Genomic DNA, 23,647 nt, shown 5'->3' with positions numbered 1-23,647 from the left:
TATCGTGCATCACGGAGCACAGAGCAGGCTATTCATGACTATGTGGGTTATATGCCATCTATAGGTGAATGGACATTGGCTGACCAATCCGAAGAAGTCCTCCCTTATATAACTCCTCCTACGCAGGAAGTACTTTAGTTTTTTTGCCAGTGTCTGTAAGCTGGATGATCACTGAAAGTGCTCTAAGGACCAGAACGATTCCATTGTAGAATCAGGAACTTTAATCGGATCCATTCGGAAAGCTGTTAGCCAAAATGGATGGTACCTGAGCCTCGCTGGATAAGGAGAAGAATCCTCGAGGTTTTGCCTATAATGCAGCCTTCCAGTGCTGGACCCTGCATAATGGACCCTGTGCAGGATAATGCTGACCAAGGTGCTTTCTGTTGGGGTGCTTTACAGGTCCAAGGCAGTGGCCCCACATTACGGGGACCGAGTCCTTGAAGGTTTGCATGACAAAGCCCGCCGTGATAGGGGAAGGTTATGATTTAGGGCTCGTTCACAGTTGACTTTATTTCTAACTCTTGCCAAACGCCCCTATAGCGTTTGACAGGCGTTAGGCGTTTGTGAAGCGTTTTTAACGCTCCCAAAACACCCTATGCGCAGTTTTGAGGCGGTTGATAGGCGTTTGCCAAGCGATAAAACCGCACCACAAACTCCTATAATGCAGTTAAATGGTATTAACGCTCCGCAAATGCCTCGCAATCGCGTTACAACCTGCCAGGTGTTTGCGGAGCGGCACCATAGACTTGAATGGGTGGCTTCAACTCTTCCTGACTCGACCTGAGGCTGTCTGACAAAGCTAGTGTGAACGTAGCCTTAGGGTCCTGGGAATGGTAAGTTTACATTTGCAGTATTTCTTTGAAAAATCTTAACTGATCATTCTTCCGGTGACCATTGGGGGTAATGTGCTGTTGGTCTGGCCAGCCCATGCTGTGTGTGTATCTCTGAAGAAGTATTAGGCTGCAGTTTTGTGCTCCAGCCCCTAGAGCTCATGGGGCGGCTCTCTATAGCCTACATTGGTGCAGTGGAGGCAGGAAGTAGATGGGCAGCCATTTTAGCTTATGTTCCCATGTGGCTGGCGGTTTGTGAGGCTCCTGAGAGGTAGCAGAGAAACGGAGCAGTCTGTGGCTGGATGATGGTGTATGAGTATTTCCTTTGGGGGAGTTACATGACCAGACAGGACATGATTATACATTGCATTAGACTGCATAATCCCAGGGGGGGCTTGTACAAATGTTTTTTGATATACCCCTGCAGGGGGATCAGTGCACTTAAAGGAGTTGAGTCTCCAGAGTAGCTTGAATTTGATCTGCAGGAGCTGAAATTTTAGCTGCACTGAAGCAGCATGGAGGCTGCATTCAGACTGTTTGATACATATGTGTTTGCCTAGCATGGAAGCAAATGCATATAGTTTTGACGCAGTTCTTTGAAACCATACGCTTCTAGAAATCGGGACATTTGCAGCATTATGCTAAATTATTGCATGCATACCTGTGTAGTTTTGTGAACTGTATATTGAATAAACTGCATTTGTACATGCATCCGTACATGCGTGCCTAGGCCGCAGGCATGCCTGGTGCCTAGGCCACATTCATACATGCATATTTAAATGCATACTAACATAGACTGCATACCTACACTTGTATGAACTACATAAATTGTGTACTTACATGCATATTTGTGTTAACCGTGTACCGGTATAATTTACATACTTACATGCCTATGTAGCTGCATGCTTGCTTGCCTGTGTGATTGCGTAATTGTAGACCAAGATGGCTATGGACATATATCCCTGCGGAACTGCATAGTTAGGTGACAATATATATGCTCTGTTTTTTTTACCTAAAGAGCCCCACTACAACTGCATTACCCTGTACTCGTCTGATCTCGTTTGAACTCGGAATCTAATGAGGGTCAAGCCCTGGTTACTGCTTGGAGGGGAGACTGCCTGGGTATACCAGGTGTTGTAAGCTTTTGTAGGCTTTTGAATTTTATTGCTGTCTGGAGGGCTCTAATCCAAGACAAAGGGGTAATTTCCATGATTTCTCTGGGGTACAGATTAGAATTTCAAGTTTTCTTCCCCTCCCTGGTTTCTAAAATCAAATGTACCAATGAATCCAGAGTAGAGCTTTCTCACAGGCATGCGATCGCCTATTGTCTCGGGGTGATCACGGAGTTTCCAGCGGACGAAAGGTTTTTAGGGGTTTTAGTCAAACCTATTCACAGTCCCACAGGACTGGGGGGGGGGGTATATCGGTCATAGGTTACCTAGACAAACTGTTGCTCAGAGGTTGGTTGGTGCCAGGTCTAAAGCAGGATGTGGTTCTTACGATGCAGATCCTGGAACAGCTGGGCTGGGTGCCCAACTTCAAGAAGTCGGCCCTGGTGCCAGTACAGAGCCTGGAGTATTTGGGGATGGTCCTAGACACGGTTCAGGCAAAGGTATTTCTGCCTCCAGGAAAATGGTGTGCCCTGAGGAACGAGGTTTGCGGTTTAAAAGCCAAGAGGTACCCTTCAATTCGCCTCTGTATGAGGTTGCTGGGAAAGATGGTGTCCTCGTTTGAGGCTGTTCCCTGTGCCCAATTCCACTCCAGACCGCTGCAAAGGAACATTCTGACTGTTTGGAGCAAGAAGGTTCCGGCCCTGGATTACTGTATGTCCCTGCCTCCAGAGATACTGTGAAGCCTGAATTTGTGGTTGATGACTCACAATTTGGAGAGAGGGAGATCCTTTCGGCCTGTGGTGTGGAAATTGGTAACCACCGATGCCAGCCTCTCAGGTTGGGCGGCTTTCCTGGAAGAGGCCACAGGTCAGGGAATGTGGCTTCCATGGGAAAGGGTTCTACCCATCAATGTCCTGGAACTTTGGGCAGTGAGGCTGGCTCTGAGGTATTGGACATCCAGGCTTCAGGTTTTACCTGTAAGGATTCAGTCTGACAATGCCACAGTAGTGGCATACATCAACCACCAGGGCGGTACCAGAAATCGAGGGGCTCAGGAGGAAGTGAATTATGTTCTGACCTGGTCAGAGAGTTATGTTCCAGGTTTGTTAGCGGTGTTCATTCCAGTGGTGAAAAATTGGCAGGCGGATTATGCTTTGCATCCCGAAGTTTTCAAGGGAACCTGCCAGCGATGGGGTTGTCCAGACAAAGATCTAATGGCATCCAGGTTCAACAGCAAGGTCGGTCTTTTTGTGTCTAGGCTAAGGGACTCTCGCGCAGCAGGGATAGATGCCTAACTGATTTCTTGGAGCCAGTTTTTGCTGGTGTATGCCTTCCCTCCAATTCAGCTTCTGCCACGTCTCTTATGCATGATTCGGGTGGAGTCTAATTGTCCCGGCCTGGTCCAGAAGGGCCTGTTACGCAGACAAAATGAAGATGGCAGTAGAAGGGCCATGGTCCCTGCCGTGTCGGCCAGACTTGCTTCCTCAAGGTCCTATATTGCACCCAGCTTTACGGTCACTAAATTTGACAGCCTGGCTATTGAAACTCAGATCTTAAAGGATAGGGGGTTATCGTATTCTGTCATTCCCATCATGTTGGGGGCTAGAAAGTTAGTCTCTAGGAACATTTATTACAGAACTTGGAGTGCTTACATTTCCTGGTGTGAGGTCCGGAGATGGCACCCACGAAAGTATGTGATTGGTAGGATTCTGTCATTTCTTCAAACGGAGAAGAAATTTTGTTGGTATCATTAAGGGCCAGGTTTCAGCATTAGCTGTTTTTTTCAGGGGCCCATTGTGTCTCACTCTTTGGTTTGCACTTTTTTACAGGGAGTAATGCGCATTGTTCCTCCTGTCAGGTTGCCTGTGTGTCCTTGAACTTGGTTTTGGAGGTTTGGGAAAAACCACCATTTGAGCCTATTAGAGAGATTCCACTGGTCCTGTTGACTCAAAGTGTTGTTTCTAGTGGCAGTCACTTCTGAGAGAAGGATGTTAGCTCTTTCTTGCAGAGAACCATTTCTGGTTTTGCATCATAAGGTGGTGTTGCGACCTCAACCGATTTTTTTTTTTTTTTTTTTTTTTTTTTTTTTTTTTTTACCAAAGCTGGTTTCTAGTTTTCAACTCAATCAGGACATTGTTCTGCCTTCATTCTTTCCTATGCCTCAGTCAGCAAGAGAGAGATCTCTGCATTCCTTGGATGTGGTACAGGCTGTAAGGGTCTTCTTGAAGGTGACGGCCCAGGTCAGGAGGTCAGAGGGGCAGAGGAAGGGGCAGGCGGCATCCAAGGCGACTATTTCACATTGGATCCACCAATTGATCATTTAAGCCTTTAGTTTGTAAGGTAAGCTACCACCCTTTCAGGTGAAGGTACACTCTACCAGGAGTGTGGGGGCATCTTGGGAAATCCGTTTTCAGGTGTCGGTGGCTCAGGTTTGCAAGGCCGCTAAATGGTCTTCGATTCACACATTCACAAGGTTTTACCAGGTGGATGTAAAAGCCGCGGAGGATTCTGCCTTTGGCCGCAGTGTTTTATGGATGGTTGAGTAGTTCCTGAGGGGTTATTGACGGTGGGTATCATGGTGTCACCCTCCCCAAAAATTTCTTTATTGCTTTGGAACATCCCACACAGTCATGAATATCCTGCTCTGTGTCCCATGATGTACGATAAAGAAAACTGGATTTTTTTCTACATACCCTCTTGTAAAATTCTTTTCTTGGAGTACATAAGGGGACACAGAGATCCCTCCCCTCTTTCTGGAATTTCATTGCTTGCTACAAAAACTGCAGTACTTCCTGTATAGGAGGAGTTATATAGAGGAGGACATCCTCTCTGGTCGGCCAGTGTCCATTCACCTATAGATGGCCTATAACCCACATAGTCATGAATAGCCTGCTCTGTGTCCCGTAATGTACTCCAGGAAATGGATTTTACAGATAAGTATGTAGGAACAAATCCATTTTTTGCACTCTCCAGTTTTAGTAAATAACCTCCATAGTGTCTGCACTAATATAAGATAAATATGTTTACTGTTTTACAAGTAAATGCTTCAGTTCATTTTCTGCTCTTGTCTTGTATATATTTTGTTTATTCCTTCTGCTGCCCGACTAATTTTTTTTTTCATCTTTCCATATGCTAAAATGTACATTTTCACACCAAAATTTTCCTATAACCACCCCAAAATAATAAATATTTTTTGACGTGCTCTACTGGTTAGTTTACTTTGCAGATTAATGCAGGTCACCGTACATTGGGGTTGATTTACTAAATGCAAATATACTGTGCACTGCAAATGCAGTTGGTCCACTTTGCAAAGGATACCCAATCATATGCAAGGAAGATTAAAATCAACAGAGCTTTCCCTCAGATCTAGAGCAACTGCACTTGCAGTGAACAAGACTATTTGTCTTTAGTAAATCAACACCATTGTGTGAATGAGCCCTGAGTGTAAACAAGCACAATATAATCTCCATTTTTCCGAGTGAGCCTGTGTGAGTAATTTAAATGCCAGTTATGCGGAGCCTCCAAGACAGCAAATACTATGATATCCAAGATTTTACCTGTGCAGTGCTGCCAAAGCCTCCCTGCACAGGCAAAAATAAATTTCTCCCAGAATTCTGCTCTAACATTTCAATCAATCTTCTCTACTCTCTACGTTTTTTGGGTATATCACAAAGGCAGGTGTCCTATCTTTTGAGGACCATCTGGAAGCACTCCCCCGACTTGCCACCCGAATTCCTCAATATCACTCCATAATAACCATCATATATGAAAAACCGAAAAGGAAAAAACTCCTCATTCACCAATGTTTATTAAAGATTAAAACAACAATGCAATGCAATATAGCATGCAGGTACCACCGCACACTGTTTAAACTCCCTTGTAAGGTAAATAGAAGACAGGCTTCAGCTCAGATCCCAGCCCATTGGTCACACCACTCTGACATGTTTCATCCACATTGGACTTTAAAAAAACCCCCAAAAAAACAGGTTTATACTTACCCGCTCTTGAACCTCATCTTCTCAGATCTCTTGCTGGCACTCCTGTTTCCTCCTCTTCTGTGAGTGCTCCCATAGAAAGCTGCTTTCTATGGGGGCACTTGTGCTGAGTCACTCCCAAACCTCACTACCTAAATCTAAAAACACAGCAGGATTCGGACCTGCCCTCCACTCTCTTGTCACTGGCTTTGATTGACAGCAGTGAGAACCAATGGCTCCCCCTACCTCAGCAAAGCCAGTGAGACCAGGCAGTTAAGGGAGAGAAGAGCTGCTGATAGGTTGAATGAGGGCTCAGGTAAGTAAAAGGAGGGATAAGGGGGGGGATACTGATCCATTTTTTTCCTTGAAGCAAAGAATGCATTAAAGTATAAAATGTTTAGGATTTATAACCGCTTTAATGACAGATTAGGCCCAATGTGAGTGAAACATGTCAGAGGAGTGTAAACAATCGGCTGGGATCTAAGCTGAAGGCTGTCTGTCTTTCATTTACTTTACATGAGAGTTGATTACAGTGTGTGGCAATACCTGCAATCCTTATATTTTGAAGCAAGATATGCTCTATCTGTGGCAGCTCCTGATACAGAGTGTAGACTTTGATTACCTGTCTCCTGCTGCATATTTTTCATGTTATGCACTTTAGATTTATCAATGGTATTTATTTTGTTTGGTTTACATAAGATGTGATGCACATAATAACAATATAATAAGGAAGTTGGCACTGCTTTCCTTTTTCTTTCATTTTTTACTTCAGTGTAGCGTTGGGTGCTGGGGAATTAGAGTCAGAGGACACTGTTACTTCAGATTCTTTGTCCAGCACAAAGGGTAGACATCAGGGGTCTAACCCCTGATGTCTCTTTGAAGAGTTCCTGTCACCAGGGGATTTGTCCCCTGGTGACAGTACTTAAGGCAATAAAAAAAAAAAAAAAAATACACCCCCATCCCTTGACCACTCACAATTTTCACACTGTTCTAGTGCGTTATGGGTTTCATAATCATGGAAGAACGTATATAACTCATTAGCATCTGTGCAGTGCCTTAATGTGTGCTACACCAAGACAGCCTATTTCCTAATGAGCATAAACAAACACATGGCCTTTTTTTTGCATAAACAATTTTTTCCAGTTTTGGATACAGTAAGTATTAAAATGTGTGGCAATTTGAGATTTAGTTTGACTGTCAGTACTGTATGAAGTACTCTAATATAGCCTCAGCTACATACAGTATACAGCACTGTGTTTTAGCAGCAGGATGAGGATTTTCCGTCCCACTCTCAGAACAAAATTCTGTTGGGCAGCCTTTCACAGGAAGCTTTGTATTTTCTGAATGAATACAAGGCTTCCTGTGATTGGCGGAGGTAGGCAGATGACATCACAATCTCCACGTTGGCCAGAAGAAGGTTTATATTCATTCAGAAAATACAAAGCTTTCTGTGAATGGCTGACCAGCACTTAGCCAAACTTGATTTTATTATGGGAGTGGGATGGGAAATCCCAGTACCACTGTTGAACTCAGCATTGTATACTGTATGCAGCTGGGGCTATGTACAGTCCATACTGAACTGACAGCCGCTGCATGTGTTAGTGGAGGAAATTGTTTGTACTTGCTTAGTCGAGTTGAACTACAAGTGTACCTCGGTTTACGGACGCCTTGGTTAACATAATTTTCGGTTTACGAATGAAAATAATGCCTCGGTTTACAAATTTTTTTACAAATTTTTTTCGCAATTTGACGTGTATGTCGGTGTCGATTTTTAAATGCAATTGCCGGCTTTTTTTTTTTTTTTTCTTCATTATCGCTCAGAGAATTAGCTGTCACTTTCCCTGGAGCTAAAGCATACTTTGTTTCTTTTAACTGGGGAAATAAACCAAAAGGAAACTTTCTTTCTTTCAGCTGGGGGGAAAGTGACAGCTGATTCTCTGAGCTATAGTGAAGAAAAAAAAAAAGCTGGTAATTACATTTAAAAACCGGCACTGACCTATAGTGACGACTTTTTTTTTTTTTTTCTTTTTCTTTCTACTTTTTCTGACCTCCGGAATGGATTAATTGGTTTTCAATGCATTCCTGTGGGAAACCGAGGTACACCTGTATTTAAATAGTTAGGCTTTAAAACCTACCTGTTGTACAGGTGACAACTATACCATTTTGGTCTCTGTGACAACGGTGATCAGGACAAATTGATTCAGAAAAAATGAGGAAGGGTTGTAACAGCGCAAACACTGCAAAGTCCTGGGAAAAGGTAGTATGGGTGATGGTGGTATTAGTGGCTACTGTATGAAGAGCGTAGGATTCCGTGTGGCACTGAGGGCAAGGCTTCCAAATAAGCTGTAGCAACTTCTGTAGATGAGAAAAAGGAGAGAAGCGCCTCTAAGTGCAATAAGTCTTTTAATTCAAGTCTAAATGTAGAAACACTCACATGTGTGAAGTAATCATAAGCATAAAAACCGTGGTTAACAATAGTTAACGGTGGGGTGGTAACCCGGGTGAAGAACCGTCATCTCTCTGCGATGTGGGGAGGTCAGCTCTCGGCTGGAACAGCGTGGTGGCTGGAGGGGGAACAGTGGTGAGGCCAGCCTTCATGCACGTCCTCCCTCAAAGCCGGATGGAACGCACGCTGGAACGTAGCGGCGGCGTGGCCGTGATGACGTCAGATCCCAGGGTGCACTGCGACGCGTTTCGGAGCATGCACTGGCCGTGGAAGGCGGAAGTGCACTCCTTTTTCAAGCAGGGGGAAGTGGATGAACAGGGGTGAATATATAGGGAACGTGAGTCTAATTGATCAATTAACCAATTAACCAGTGATTGACCATTGCTGTCAGGTGAATAGTGTAAAGTCATGGATGTTAACTGGGGGGTAAAAGGAAACCAAATGGAAAAAAGAGAGGATGTAATAAATAAGAAAACGGAAGACGAAAGAAAAAAAAAAAAAAAAATTATGTTCTGGGAGATTAGTGGGGTAAAATGTTCACCTTGCAGCACTGGCACATCAATTATGTAACAGTAGTGAGCAGATATTTAGTGGTAATACAGCATGATTGCAAGATGATACAGCATGATTGCAAGATGATAAACATATTGGTAATAATACATGCAGATGACATTATAAAAAGTAAATTACATTGTAAAAAATTGTAAAAAATAGAATAAAATATAAATAATGAACAAAAGGTTATAAATAATAAACTAAAAATTGGATAAAAAAAAAAAAAAAAAAAAAAAAAATTCTATAAAAAATTTGATTAAAAAATTTGATTAAAAAATTCGATTAAAAAAAAAAAAAAAAATTATAAAGAAAGGGGGGGGGGGGGGAAGTATCATTGTGAGTGTTGAGTGGCTGTGAATGGGAAATTGTAGTGTTTATAGTATAGTGTTAATGTCTAATTCCTCGTTGAGTCCGCCTGGGGACAATGTATCTAATGTAAATATCCAATAAGTTTCTTGTGAACAGAGTTTTTTGAAACGATCAGACTCAGAGAGATTGTTGTGTATGGATTCTAAGACCCATACTTGTAGGCCATCAGTGGCTTACAACTGCTCCACTGATCATGTGATCTATTGTATATCCTGCCCTTGCGGCCTCCTATATGTGGGACGAACCATCAGACCCCTCCGCGCCAGGTTTGGCGAGCACAGACGTCTTATTGAAGATGGTAAAGACAAACATAGCGTCCCCCGCCACTTCCTTGAATATCACCAAAAATCCACTGATGGCCTACAAGTATGGGTCTTAGAATCCATACACAACAATCTCTCTGAGTCTGATCGTTTCAAAAAACTCTGTTCACAAGAAACTTATTGGATATTTACATTAGATACATTGTCCCCAGGCGGACTCAACGAGGAATTAGACATTAACACTATACTATAAACACTACAATTTCCCATTCACAGCCACTCAACACTCACAATGATACTTCCCCCCCCCCCCCCCCCCCTTTCTTTATAATTTTTTTTTTTTTTTTTTAATCGAATTTTTTAATCAAATTTTTTAATCAAATTTTTTATAGAATTTTTTTTTTTTTTTTTTTTTTTTATCCAATTTTTAGTTTATTATTTATAACCTTTTGTTCATTATTTATATTTTATTCTATTTTTTACAATTTTTTACAATGTAATTTACTTTTTATAATGTCATCTGCATGTATTATTACCAATATGTTTATCATCTTGCAATCATGCTGTATCATCTTGCAATCATGCTGTATTACCACTAAATATCTGCTCACTACTGTTACATAATTGATGTGCCAGTGCTGCAAGGTGAACATTTTACCCCACTAATCTCCCAGAACATAATTTTTTTTTTTTTTTTTTTTTTTTTTTTTTTCTTTCGTCTTCCGTTTTCTTATTTATTACATCCTCTCTTTTTTCCATTTGGTTTCCTTTTACCCCCCAGTTAACATCCATGACTTTACACTATTCACCTGACAGCAATGGTCAATCACTGGTTAATTGGTTAATTGATCAATTAGACTCACGTTCCCTATATATTCACCCCTGTTCATCCACTTCCCCCTGCTTGAAAAAGGAGTGCACTTCCGCCTTCCACGGCCAGTGCATGCTCCGAAACGCGTCGCAGTGCACCCTGGGATCTGACGTCATCACGGCCACGCCGCCGCTACGTTCCAGCGTGCGTTCCATCCGGCTTTGAGGGAGGACGTGCATGAAGGCTGGCCTCACCACTGTTCCCCCTCCAGCCACCACGCTGTTCCAGCCGAGAGCTGACCTCCCCACATCGCAGAGAGATGACGGTTCTTCACCCGGGTTACCACCCCACCGTTAACTATTGTTAACCACGGTTTTTATGCTTATGATTACTTCACACATGTGAGTGTTTCTACATTTAGACTTGAATTAAAAGACTTATTGCACTTAGAGGCGCTTCTCTCCTTTTTCTCATCAGGACAAATTGAGGCTCAATCTACTTAAAGTGATGTTAAAGGCAAGGTTTAAAAAAAAAAAAAAAAAAAGAAAAAAACCCAAACATACACCATATTTACCTGCTCTGTGTAACGGTTTTGCACAGGGCAGCCCCGATCCTCCTCTTCTTGGGCCCCCTGTTGGTGCTTCTGGCCCTCCCTCCAGCCAAGTGCCCCCACACTGCCTGTGAATGGCAGAGAGTCTGATGGGTCACAGGCTTCTCTTCCTTGGTTACATATACACTGTAATCAATGAAAGAACTTTTCTCAAAGGAGGAAGCTGTTAACCCCCAAAACACGAGAAGTGCAGAGCCAGGAAGAGGAGCAGCATCCCTGCTGTAAAGATTTCAACAGGATCCAGCTATGCCTGCACACCATGGGACATCCTGTTTTTTACAGGTGGGAAATATGACTAAAATTGTAGGGAAAAGACTAAACTTCTGCTTTGATTTAGCTTATACAAGATTATTATTATTGGGGACATCAGGTTTTCTTGGAACACATTCAAAGGGTCTGCTGTGAAGTAGATGGCTGGTGTCCCCCTTAGTGATTTACCCTAAATGTTAGTGGTTTCAAGTCTTAGGTCTCGTTCACATCATGCGTGCAGAAAAAAAGATAGAAACTGACGCACAGATTTTACTTGCAGAGACATCAGTTTTCATGCATGCTTCAATGAGTTTTTTTTACACGTGCAAGTGATACCAGTGTTGTGGTGGGAACAGGGCACGTATAGAACAGTTGATTTTGTTGTGACCTTGCAGAACGCAAGCAGAAAGATTGACTTTTCTGCACCATAGTGTGAACAAGCCCTAAATGTAGCAGTATTAAAAGGTCAGTCTACACAACAGTTTTTCAGAGATTTTAGTCAGTTGGACCTTCCTAAGGCTTTTATAAAACTGATTTGGAACTCCCATCAAGATCACTAAAAAACAAATGTCATTATCACATCTAACTGTGCATGCATTTCCTATATTGTATCCCTGTCTCTCAGAATATGCTGCCCCCGTTATGGAGAGAGGAAACAGACAGAAATTGACTGGGGTAAACGCTGTGTGGATAAGTTTGATATCATTGGTATTATTGGTGAAGGTACATATGGACAAGTTTACAAAGCCAAGGACAAGGATACAGGTATGCCTTTACTATCAGTTATTTGAGCCCTAAAACTTTTTGTGGCTGTACTTTAAGTTTTTCTTTTAATATATGTTTAAAGCTGAATTTCAGCTGTTGTGTTTTCTTTTTTTTTTTTTTTTTTTTTTTTTTTTTTATTACGTAAAGTCATATTCAAACATTATTGATCAGGGGTCTCCAAACTACAGTCCAAGGGCTGGATGTGGCCCTCTGCTAGCCTTTATCTGGCCTTTGGGGCACTATTCCTCCCAGTGATATGAGGTACTATTCCTCCCTCCCAACAAAGGGACACTATTTCTTACACTGATACCAATGATGGGGCATTATTCCTCCCAATGATAGTACCCCATGTTTATTTTCACTGATGCTAGGCCCTGGACATTCTCTACCCCCACTGGTCACAATCCAGCCTTCCTAAAGTTTGAAGGACAGTAAACTGGCCCTTTGTTTGAAAAGTTTGGAGACCCCTGGTATGGATTGTTATTAAATGAATTGCTGAAATTACGAAATATACCAAATTAACATATCTACCTTGCAACCATTTACTTGACAGTCTTAAATTCTGTTGGTGCCTAATCATTCTAATACAACATACCAATTCTTGGTAAAGGTACACACATAGTTAAAGCTGAACTATACTCCCCTCTAATCCCATGATGCTTTGTCCCTGAGCTCCCTGCCTGGTCACTGACATCTTTGGGCTGCCGGCTTCTGGGTACCAAACGCCGCCGCTGTCATTGGCTGGTTGGGGATGATATCACTCCCGCGCATGTTCAGCATTGCCAAATTTGTACAGTGAGCTGCGCCTAGTAGACTTACTGTATAGGGGTGGATAGGCAGGTAGATCGTTTTAAAGTGTTACTAAAACGAGGACCTGCATTCACTATATCTGGTCTCCCACAGTACACAGAACATGAAAGTGCAATTATCTTAGTAAATATAAACTGCTAAATACCTTTTCTCATCAGCAGCTAGAGTAGTCTTGTGACTTCTATCTGTGTCCAGTTGAGCACATGTCAAAGCTTGTAGGAGGAATTTTTATTATGCTCTTGGGGGATGCAGAACCCCTTACCTCTGTCTGGACAGTGCTGATTGGTCCTGTGCTGATCACATACACTTTCCCAAGAAAAAAAAAACCCTCTAGCAATACACACCAAACTGATCATGTGCAGAATGTCTCCACACATATGTCTAATCAGGAGATTAGAGGGGGACACTGGAAGAAGGGGAGGATCAGAGAAAACAGGATCGAATAGCGGTTTCACGCAGTGTAGATGATTAACCCCTTAAGTTCCACAGTCAGTAAAACAAGCATGCTTTACTGCATATACAGACTGTTTTTATTGTTTTGGGTTTAGTAACACTTTAATGCAGAAGATACAAAGCATGTCCCTTCTGAATTAAAAATCCTGCCTGTTTGCCCTTTTTTGTTTATTACTTAAGAACTTCAAGTCCATAAATACAATCCCAATTCTAAAAAAGTGCTATGCTGTGTAAAATCTACATAAAAACAGAATGTAATGATTTGTTTTATTTGTGAAAAAATAAGGTCATTTTGAATTTGATGGCAGCAACAGATCTTAAAAGTTGGGACAGGACCATGTTTACCATGGTATTGCATCCTCTCTTCTTTAACTGCTTCCCCGCTGCCCTGTAGCAGATATACTGCTACAGGGTGGCAGGGGTGCGCAAAATCACGTGTGTGTATATATGTGTGTGATTTTGCATTTCCGGGTAGGGGGCGCGCACACGCCCTACTGTGCCGCCATTTGCGGCTGTCAATCAGCGGGTTCCTACCGGTGATTACCGATGACCTCCGACGGGGAGGAGGGCTGTTTTGTTTACAAACAGTCCTTCTCCCTGTTGGCTCAGATACATTGCTCTGGATGGCCGTGCACAGCAGATCCATCCAGAGCAGTGTGCTTACATTTAAGCACCAACACACCGCCCCCCAGTAAAGCACACAGTTAACACTTTGATTGCCCCTCGTGTTAACCCCTTCCTGACCAGTGCCATTAGTACAGTGTCAGTGCTTTTTTTTTCTTTAGGTCGCTGATCGCCACCATTACTAGTAAAAAAAATAATAAAAAAAAAAATTTCCAGTGTATATATAGCGCCATTTGTAAACGCTATAACTTTTGCGTAAACCAATTAATTTACACGTATTGGGATTTTTTTTTAGCAAAGACATGGAGCAGAATACATTTTGGCCTAAATTTTTATGACGAAATTAGATTTTTTTAAAAAATTTTTACTGGACATGTTTAACCACTTACCTACCGGGCACTTATATCCCCTTCTTTACCAGGCCAATTTTCAGCTTTCAGCGCTGTCGCACTTTGACAATTGTGCGGTCATGCAAGATTGTACCCATATGAAATTTTTATCATTTTTTTTTCTCACAAATTGAGCTTTCTTTTGGTGGTATTTAACCACTTGAGCCCCAGAGGATTTACCCCCCTTAATGACCAGGCCTTTTTTTGCTGTTTGGCGCTGCACTAATTCAAATGATAATTGCGCGGTCATGCAATGCTGTACCCAAACAAAATTTACGTCCTTTTTTTCACACAAATAGAGCTTTCTTTTGGTGGTATTTGATCACCTGTGCGCTTTTTATTTTTTGCGCTATAAACAAAAAAACCATGAAAATTTTGAAAAAAAACAATATTTTCTACTTTCAGCTATAAAAAATATATCGTAAACTCAAAGTTAGTCATAAATTTAAGCCAAAATGTGTTCTGCTACATGTTTTTGGTAAAAAAAATCCCAGTAAGTGTATATTGATTGCTTTGTGTGGAAGTTATAGCGCCTACAAACTATGGTATAGATACTGTAATTTATGCCTTTTTTTGCTATACAGCGCTGCACTAACTCAAATGATAATTGCGCGGTCATGCAATGCTGCACCCAAACGAAAATTACGTCCTTTTTTTCACACAAATAGAGCTTTCTTTTGGTGGTATTTGATCACCTGTGCGCTTTTTATTTTTTGCGCTATAAACAAAAAAAACACAAAAATTTTGAAAAAAAACAATATTTTCTACTTTCAGCTATAAAAAATATATCGTAAACTCAAAGTTAGTCATAAATTTAAGCCAAAATGTATTCTGCTACATGTTTTTGGTAAAAAAAAATCCCGTGCATTAGCGGGCAAACTGGCGCTATCTAGGAGGGGCGCTAACACTATCGGAAGTCACCAGTGACACTAATACAGTGATCAGTAAAAATCTGTTCACTGTAATCAATGACACTGGTGACAGGGCAGTGAAGGGGTTAACTGGGGGGGGGGGGAGGGGGGCGATCAAGGGGTTAAATGGGATTTCTGGTGCACTAGCGGGCAAACTGGTGCTATCTGGGAGGGGCGCTAACACTATCGGAAGTCGCCAGCGACACTGATACAGTGATCAGTAAAAATTGGTTCACTGATCAGTGACACTGGTGACAGGGCAGTGAAGGGGTTAACTGGAGGGTGGGGGGGCGATCAAGGGGTTAAACGGGATTACTGGTGTACTGGCGGGCAAACTGGCCCTATCTGGGAGGGGCGCTAACACTATCGGAAGTCGCCAGCGACACTGATACAGTGATCAGTAAAAATTGGTTCACTGATCAGTGACACTGGGTGACAGGGCAGTGAAGGGGTTAACTGGAGGGGGGATCAAGGGGTTAAACGGGATTACTGGTGTACTGGCGGGCAAACTGGCGCTATCTGGGAGGGGCGCTAACTCTATCGGAAGTCGCCAGCGACACTGATACAGTGATCAGTAAAAATTGGTTCACTGATCAGTGACACTGGGTGACAGGGCAGTGAAGGGGTTAACTGGAGGGGGGGGGGACAATCAAGGGGTTAAACGGGATTACTGGTGTACTGGCGCACAATCTGGCGCTATCTGGGAGGGGCGCTAACTCTATCGGAAGTCGCCAGCGACACTGATCAGTAAAAATCGCTTCACTGATCAGTGACACTGGTGACAGGGCAGTGAAGGGTTAACTGGAGGGGGGGGGTGATCAGGGGGTTAAATGTGTCCTAGAGTGTTCTAACTGTAGTGTAGTGCTGGTGTACTCACTTTTTGGATGTCTTCTTCTCTGTCTGGAACGGAATGTGTCCAGGCAGAGAAGAATGACATCATATCCTGCCCTGTGTGTATGTCAACACAGGACAGGATAGGACAGGGACCGATCATGTGATTTCAGCCAGAAATTACTGGCTGAAATCTAATGGTTGATCCCTCCTGGATCAAATCGTGTCATCCGCGGGTCGGCGGGAGCGCGCGCGCTCGCCCCCTGCCGGCGAAAGTGTCGGGAGCGCGGAACCCGTTTTTAAACGTGGTTTTGCTCTCCACTGCCGTCCTGCACACGTATATACACAGTGGCAGGGCGGCAAGCGGTTAATTGCCGCTGGGCACTTTACTTTTTGCGCTATAAACAAAAAAAGTCTTTGTTTCTATTATAAATTTTTTCAAACAGGTAATTTTTCTCCTTCACTGATGTGTGCTAATGAGGCAGCACTGATGGGCACTGATGTGTGCTGATGAGGCAGCACTGATGGGCAGCACTGATGAGCACTGATAGGCAGCACTAATGAGGTGTCACGGATAGGCGGCACTGACTGGCGCCACTGCTGGGCACTGACTGGCGCCACTGCTGGGCACTGACTGGCGCCACTGCTGGGCACTGACTGGCGCCACTGCTGGGCACTGACTGGCGCCACTGCTGGGCACTGACTGGCGCCACTGCTGGGCACTGACTGGCGCCACTGCTGGGCACTGACTGGCGCCACTGCTGGGCACTGACTGGCACCACCACTGGGCGGCACTGTTGGGCACAGGTGGGTGGCACTGTTGGGCACAGGTGGGTTGCACTTCTGAGCACAAGTATATGGCACAGGTGGGCGGAACTGGTGGGTGGCACTGCTGGGCACCGATCATCAGGGCACTGATCATCAGTGCCGATCCCTGCTCTGACAACTGCCGGTTCTCGGCAGTACTTTCCTCACACTCTGACAGCGTGAGGAAAGTGCAGCCGAGAACTGGCAATTGCATTTCGCGGTGATCAGCGTGTCATTGGACATGGCTGATCACGTGGTAAAAGGCTGCTGTGATTGGCCTTTTAAAACATCACGTGATCAGCTGTTTCCTACGGACACAGCGATCACAGAGATCACCGGGTGCGCTCCCCCGGGGGCGTGCAGGAGAGCGCGTTCTGGGAGGACATCATATGACGCCCTCCGAGAACTGGCCGGCCGCAGTGTAGCCGTCATTCGGCTATCTGCAGTCGGCAAGTGGTTAATAGCAAAAAGTAAAAAATACTGTTTTTTTTTTTTTCTCAAAATTGTGTTTTGTTTTTTGTTATAGCGCAAAAAATAAAAAACGCACATGCGATCAAATACCACCGAAAGAAAGTTCACTTTGTGGGGAAAAAAAGACTTAAACTTCATTTGGGTGCAGCATTGCATGACCGCACAATTGTCAGTTAAAGTAACGCAGCACGTAACGCAAAAAATGTCCTGGTCAGGAAGGGGCTAAATCCTTTGGAGGGCAAGTGGTTAAACAACACTCTGTAACACTTTGCTGGAGTTTTGGGAGAGGAATGTTGTCCCATTCTTGCCTGATATAGGAATTTAACTGCTCAACATTCCTGGGCTGTCTTTGAATTGGTGAAAGGTCTGGACTGCAGGAAGGCCAGTTAAGCACCCAAATGTTTCTTCTGTGAGGTCATGCTGTTGTCATAGAGGCAGCATGCAGTTTAGCATTTGTCCTGGTGAAATGTGCACGGTCTTCCTTGAAAAAGATGTTGTCTGGATGGAGCATAGGCTGCTCTAAAACCTGGATATATCTTTCTGCATTGATGGTGCCTTTCACGATGTGCCAACTGTCCATTCTATATGTACTAATGCTCCCCCATTCCATCAGAGATTCAGGCTTTTTATCTGTGTACTGATGATAAGCCGGAAGGTACCTCTCCTCTTAAAAAAACGCAGTTCTCACGGTTGCCAAAAAGAATGTCAGATTTCAATTTAGCCGACCACAGAACAGTTTTCCACTTTGCAACAGACCATTTTAAACAATCTATGGTCCAGAGAAGACAGCAACGTTTCTGGATCATGTTCAGACATGGCTTCTTCTTTGCATGATAGAGCTCTAACTTGCTTTTTTGGATGGCACCGTGAAGTGTCTACACAGACTGTGATATTTTTTTTTTTTTTTTTTTTTTTTTTTTTTTTTAGTATTTGTGAGCTCATGCAGTGATGTCTATCACAGAATCATGTCTATCAATCGTGTGCAGCCAATATTGCTTTTCAGTAGGGATGCACCAAAATTTTGGCCACCTAAACATATCGGCTGAAAATAGAAAAAATTAGCTGATACAGGGGACTGTGTGTACTGCAGATGTGAGGGGGGGCGGCTGAGAAAGGCAGGAGAGGAGCAGTGTATACAGTGACTGGCTGTCACTATATGTTAGTGCTGGTTTTTAAATGTAATTACTGCTTTTTTTTTCTTCACTATAGCTCACAAAATTAGCTGTCACTTTCCCCAAGCTAAAAGAAACTGTTTCCTTTTAGTTTCTTTCCCGAGATAAAAGAAACAAAGTTTCCTTGAGCTCCGGGGAAATTGACAGCTAATTCTGTGAGCTATAGTGAAGAAAAAAAAAAGCCGGCAATTGCATTTAAAAACCATCACTGACATATAATGCCAGCCAGTGAGGGAGCCTCTCTGTATACACTGCTTCCTCACTGGATACACTGCTCCTCTCCTGCCCCCTCCTTGCACCCCCTCCCCCCTACAAAGAGGACCTGTCACTCATATGCTATCACATAGGGGACTATTGGTCCCCTATGTGTTAGCAATAAAATCATAAGTTAAAAAAAAAAAGAATATACATGAAAGTAGAAATAAATACAAAACAAATTTGGAGCCTCCCCACATACGCAGACATTTCAGTTTCGTTTCGGTTTTCGACAACATGCATTCTGAATTTTCGGTATTGGTTTTCGGCACCAGAATTTTCATTTGCACCACTACTTTTCAGTCTTGTCCCTTTCTCACATTTGATTTCTCCAGATTCTCTGAATTTTTTGATTTTATGTACTGTAAGCTGGTGATCTTTGCAATTTTACATTGTTCTGAAATTGTTTGGCAAATTTTAGATGCAGCTTATCACAGATTGGTGAACCTCTGGCCATCTGAGACTGACATTCCAAGATGTCCTTTTTTATGCCAATTAACCTCATTAGTTGCAAATTGTTCTTCTTCCTTGTTAATACCACTTAGTTTGACAGTTTTTTGTTGACCTGTCCCAACTTTTTTGCTGCCATCAATTTCAAAATTACAATATTCTTTTCTTAAAATGGTAAATTTTTTCAGTTTAAACATTTGATATGTTATCTATTTTCTATTGAATAGTGAATAAAATCTGGGTTTATGGGATTTGTAAATCATTGTAATCTGTTTTTATGTAGATGTTACACATCATCCCAGCTTTTTTTTGAATTGGGGTTGTATATATTCAGAATTGTTACTCTATTTCACCAGAATAGATTTTGAAACTAAAAAAGAAGTCACTAAAGTACAGACTTTCAGCTTTATATTAAAGATATTGCATACATTTTATGTATAGTTTCTCTAAATTTTAGCAGCTTTAAAGTAATCGAACAAGCTAGTATGATCAAAATTATAAATTTGAAGAGATCATGTCACCACCCTATTCATGTGAGGATTCAAACTAAACTTTGCTGTGTAGCAGAGGTTTCAGAGCTGATCCTGTTTGATTTCCTCATGCTGCTCGAATAGTGGGTTCCTTCAGCTAATTTCTAGTCCCTGCAGGACACAGTAGTAATGTAAGGGTTGTCAGGAAGAACAAAAGTGGTCAGTGGATGGAACACACACTTCTACAAATCCAAAAGTGTGAGTTGGGAACTTAGAGCTATGCTGTAGTGCTCATTTTGTACCCAAGAGCTGCTGGGCATTTTTATTTCCCCAAGGGTCTTTGCGTGCTAAGCTTCCTTGACCTCTGCCAGGAATGAGTGATGTCTGGGAAGGGGGGTGGGGAAGCATCAAGTTTCAATGCTGATCTTCTGGGAAGCGTCAGGGAAAATTAGGAGTTTTGGCACTGTTTGCAACGCAAGCAGCCTTAATTTAAAAAAAAAAAAAAAAAAAAAAAAAAAGGGGGGGGGGGGCACAGCTGTAGATTAACATGATAGCTCTATCCTGGCATGCATGGGGTGGTGATAGGGTCTCTTTATTAATCAAATTGACCACATTTTACATTTTGTAACTGTCTGAGGATACCTGTAGTTGGTTCCCCTGTAGTTGAGGCATTGCCATCCCTTCAGCTGCAGTTTGTTGACCTTTCTGCTTTCAATCTTGCCTTGTGCAAATGAAAGAAATGTTCATATGGATGGAGGTCAGGTACATGAGTAGGCGAAGGAAAATTATTCCACCCTTCAGCACTTCCACCCTACTCTTTACTTCTCATTATTTATTTATTATTTATTTCAGGTACTTATATAGCGCTGTCAATTTACACAGTGCTTTACATATATATTGTACATTCACATCAGTCCCTAACCCTCAAGGGGCGTACAATCTAAGGTCCCTAACTCACATTCATACATACACATACTAGGGCCAATTTAGACAGGATCCAATTAACCTACCAGCGTGTCTTTGGAGTGTGGCAGGAAACCGGAGTACCCGTAGGAAACCCATGCAGGCACAGGGAGAACAAGCAAACTCCAGGCAGGAGGTGCCGTGGTTAGGATTCGAACCAACAACCCTAGTACTGCCAGGCAGAAGTGCTAACCATTTAGCCACTGTACTACCCTTGTTTATTTTATTTTTATGTGTCAAAAATATTTTTACCCAACTTGGATATCTTATTTTTAGATATAGAGTTCTAATCTGGCCTTTTGTCTATTCAAAGCTTAATAGTGGTTTGCATATTTTGGGTAAATCTTCTATTTACGTTCATGAAGTCTTGGTTGTGGACTTTGGGTAGGTGCATCATTATTAAAGTGTTTTTGTTCATGCTCAGGGAGTTTTTTTTGGGTGCAGGCTGAGAAATCTACACCCATCCAAAAATGTCTCTGTCCATTAATTGAAACATTTTCTTGATTGTACATCCCAGGACACATTCTCCATTATGATAGGGTTATGCTGCCACCTTCAGGTGATTGAACACTGGAAATCCCCTTCTAGGAATAACTCCCCTGTTAGGAAAGGTGTCCATGTTTGTGTGAAGTAGCTAGCTTCTCAACAGCTGCAACTGAGATAAGAAGACTAACTCTTTCCGGATCTGCTTTCCTACACTCAGTAGTATGCAGACCCCGCTCTGGACATGGTTTGCAGCATTGCCGGTCAACCTTGGACCCTGAAGAACGGTACCATGCGCAGTTACCTCTAGTTGTGGAATTGTACTGCGCCACAATGTTTTGTTGTGACGCTTTCTCGCTCTCGCTTTCTCGCTCTCGCTTTCTCGCTCTCGCTTTCTCGCTCTCGCTTTCTCGCTCTCGCTTTCTCGCTTTTTTTCTCTCGCTTTCTCGCTTTTTTTCTCTCGCTTTCTCTCTCTCGCTTTCTCTCTCTCGCTTTCTCTCTCTCGCTTTCTCACTCCCTCTCTCGCTTTCTCTCTCCCTCTCTCGCTTTCTCTCTCCCTCTCTCGCTTTCTCTCTCCCTCTCTCGCTCTCTCTCACCCCCTCTCTCTCTCGCCCCCTCTCTCTCTCGCCCCCTCTCTCTCTCGCCCCCTCTCTCTCTCGCCCCCTCTCTCTCTCGCCCCCTCTCTCTCTCGCCCCCTCTCTCTCTCGCCCCCCCCTCTCTCGCCCCCCCCTCTCTCGCCCCCCCCTCTCTCGCCCCCCCCTCTCTCGCCCCCCCCCCTCTCTCGCCCCCCCTCTCTCGCCCCCCCTCTCTCGCCCCCCCTCTCTCGCCCCCCCTCTCTCTCCCCCCCTCTCTCGCCCCCCTCTCTCTCGCCCCCCCCTCTCTCTCGCCCCCCCCTCTCTCGCCCCCCCCTCTCTCGCCCCCCCCCCTCTCTCGCCCCCCCTCTCTCGCCCCCCCCCCTCTCTCGCCCCCCCCTCTCTCGCCCCCCCCTCTCTCGCCCCCCCCTCTCTCGCCCCCCCCTCTCTCGCCCCCCCCCCTCTCTCGCCCCCCCCCTCTCTCGCCCCCCCCTCTCTCGCCCCCCCCCTCTCTCGCCCCCCCCCTCTCTCGCCCCCCCCTCTCTCGCCCCCCCCTCTCTCGCCCCCCCCTCTCTCGCCCCCCCCTCTCTCGCCCCCCCCTCTCTCGCCCCCCCCTCTCTCGCCCCCCCCTCTCGCGCCCCCCCCTCTCGCGCCCCCTCTCTCTCGCGCCCCCCCTCTCTCTCGCCCCCCCTCTCTCTCGCCCCCCCTCTCTCTCGCCCCCCCCTCTCTCGCCCCCCCCCCTCTCTCGCGCCCCCTCTCTCTCGCGCCCCCTCTCTCTCGCGCCCCCTCTCTCTCTCGCCCCCTCTCTCTCTCGCCCCCTCTCTCTCTCGCCCCCTCTCTCTCTCGCCCCCTCTCTCTCTCGCCCCCTCTCTCTCTCGCCCCCTCTCTCTCTCGCCCCCTCTCTCCTGCCCTCCCCCCCCTCTCCCGCCCCCTCTCCCGCCCTCCCCCCTCTCCCTCCCCCTCCCCCCCTCTCCCTCCCCCTCCCCCCCTCTCCCTCCCCCTCGCCCCCTCTCCCTCCCCCTCGCCCCCTCTCCCTCCCCCTCGCCCCCTCTCCCCCTCTCCCTCCCCCTCGCCCCCTCTCCCTCCCCCTCCCCCCCTCTCCCTCCCCCTCCCCCCCTCTCCCTCCCCCTCCCCCCCTCTCTCCCCCTCCCCCCCTCTCTCTCCCCCTCGCCCCCTCTCTCTCTCGCCCCCTCTCTCCCTCTCGCCCCCTCTCTCCCTCTCGCCCCCTCTCGCCCCCCCTCGCCCCCTCTCTCCCCCCCCCTCGCCCCCTCTCTCCCCCCCCCCTCGCCCCCTCTCTCCCCCCCCTCGCCCCCTCTCTCCCCCCCCTCGCCCCCTCTCTCCCCCCCCCCCTCGCTCCCTCTCTCCCCCCCCCCCTCGCTCCCTCTCTCCCCCCCCTCGCCCTCTCGCCCTCGCCCTCTCTCGCCCTCTCGCCCCCCTCTCTCTCTCGCCCCCCCTCTCTCTCTCTCGCCCCCCTCTCTCTCTCGCCCCCCCCTCTCTCTCTCGCCCCCCTCTCTCTCTCTCGCCCCCCTCTCTCTCTCTCGCCCCCCTCTCTCTCTCTCTCTCGCCCCCCTCTCTCTCTCTCTCTCGCCCCCCTCTCTCTCTCTCTCTCGCCCCCCCTCTCTCTCTCTCGCCCCCCTCTCTCTCTCTCTCTCGCCCCCTCTCTCTCTCTCTCTCGCCCCCCTCTCTCTCTCTCGCCCCCCTCTCTCTCTCTCGCCCCCCTCTCTCTCTCTCGCCCCCCTCTCTCTCTCTCGCCCCCGCCCTCTCGCCCTCTCTCCCCCTCTCTCTCGCCCCCGCCCTCTCTCTCTCTCTCGCCCTCTCTCTCTCTCTCGCCCTCTCTCTCGCCCTCTCTCTCTCTCTCTCTCGCCCCCTCTCTCTCTCTCTCTCGCCCCCTCTCTCCCCCCCTCGCCCCCTCTCTCCCCCCCTCGCCCCTCTCTCCCCCCCTCGCCCCCTCTCTCCCCCCCTCGCCCCCTCGCCCCCCTCTCTCTCTCGCCCCCCTCTCTCT

At 45.6% G+C, this 23,647-nt stretch overlaps 1 protein-coding gene across 1 annotated transcript in view; it reads left to right on the top strand.

Moving 5' to 3' along the window:
- LOC149444110 (cyclin-dependent kinase 12-like) overlaps window positions 1-23,647 on the top strand; it is a 64,255-nt gene that overhangs the window by 9,792 nt on the left and 30,816 nt on the right. Inside the window, exon 4 of the mRNA XM_089654869.1 lies at window positions 11,845-11,984. Within this exon, the coding sequence (XP_089510995.1) occupies window positions 11,845-11,984 (140 nt within the window). The remainder of the gene's footprint in view (window positions 1-11,844; window positions 11,985-23,647) is intronic.

Source organism: Staurois parvus, unplaced genomic scaffold, assembly GCF_062004578.1.
Source record: "Staurois parvus isolate SC_StPar_1 unplaced genomic scaffold, SC_StPar_1.0 ptg000813l, whole genome shotgun sequence".
NCBI lineage: Eukaryota > Metazoa > Chordata > Amphibia > Anura > Ranidae > Staurois > Staurois parvus.
The sequence above is the reverse complement of the archived record's forward strand: the minus strand, read 5'-3'. Positions and strand labels throughout refer to the sequence as shown.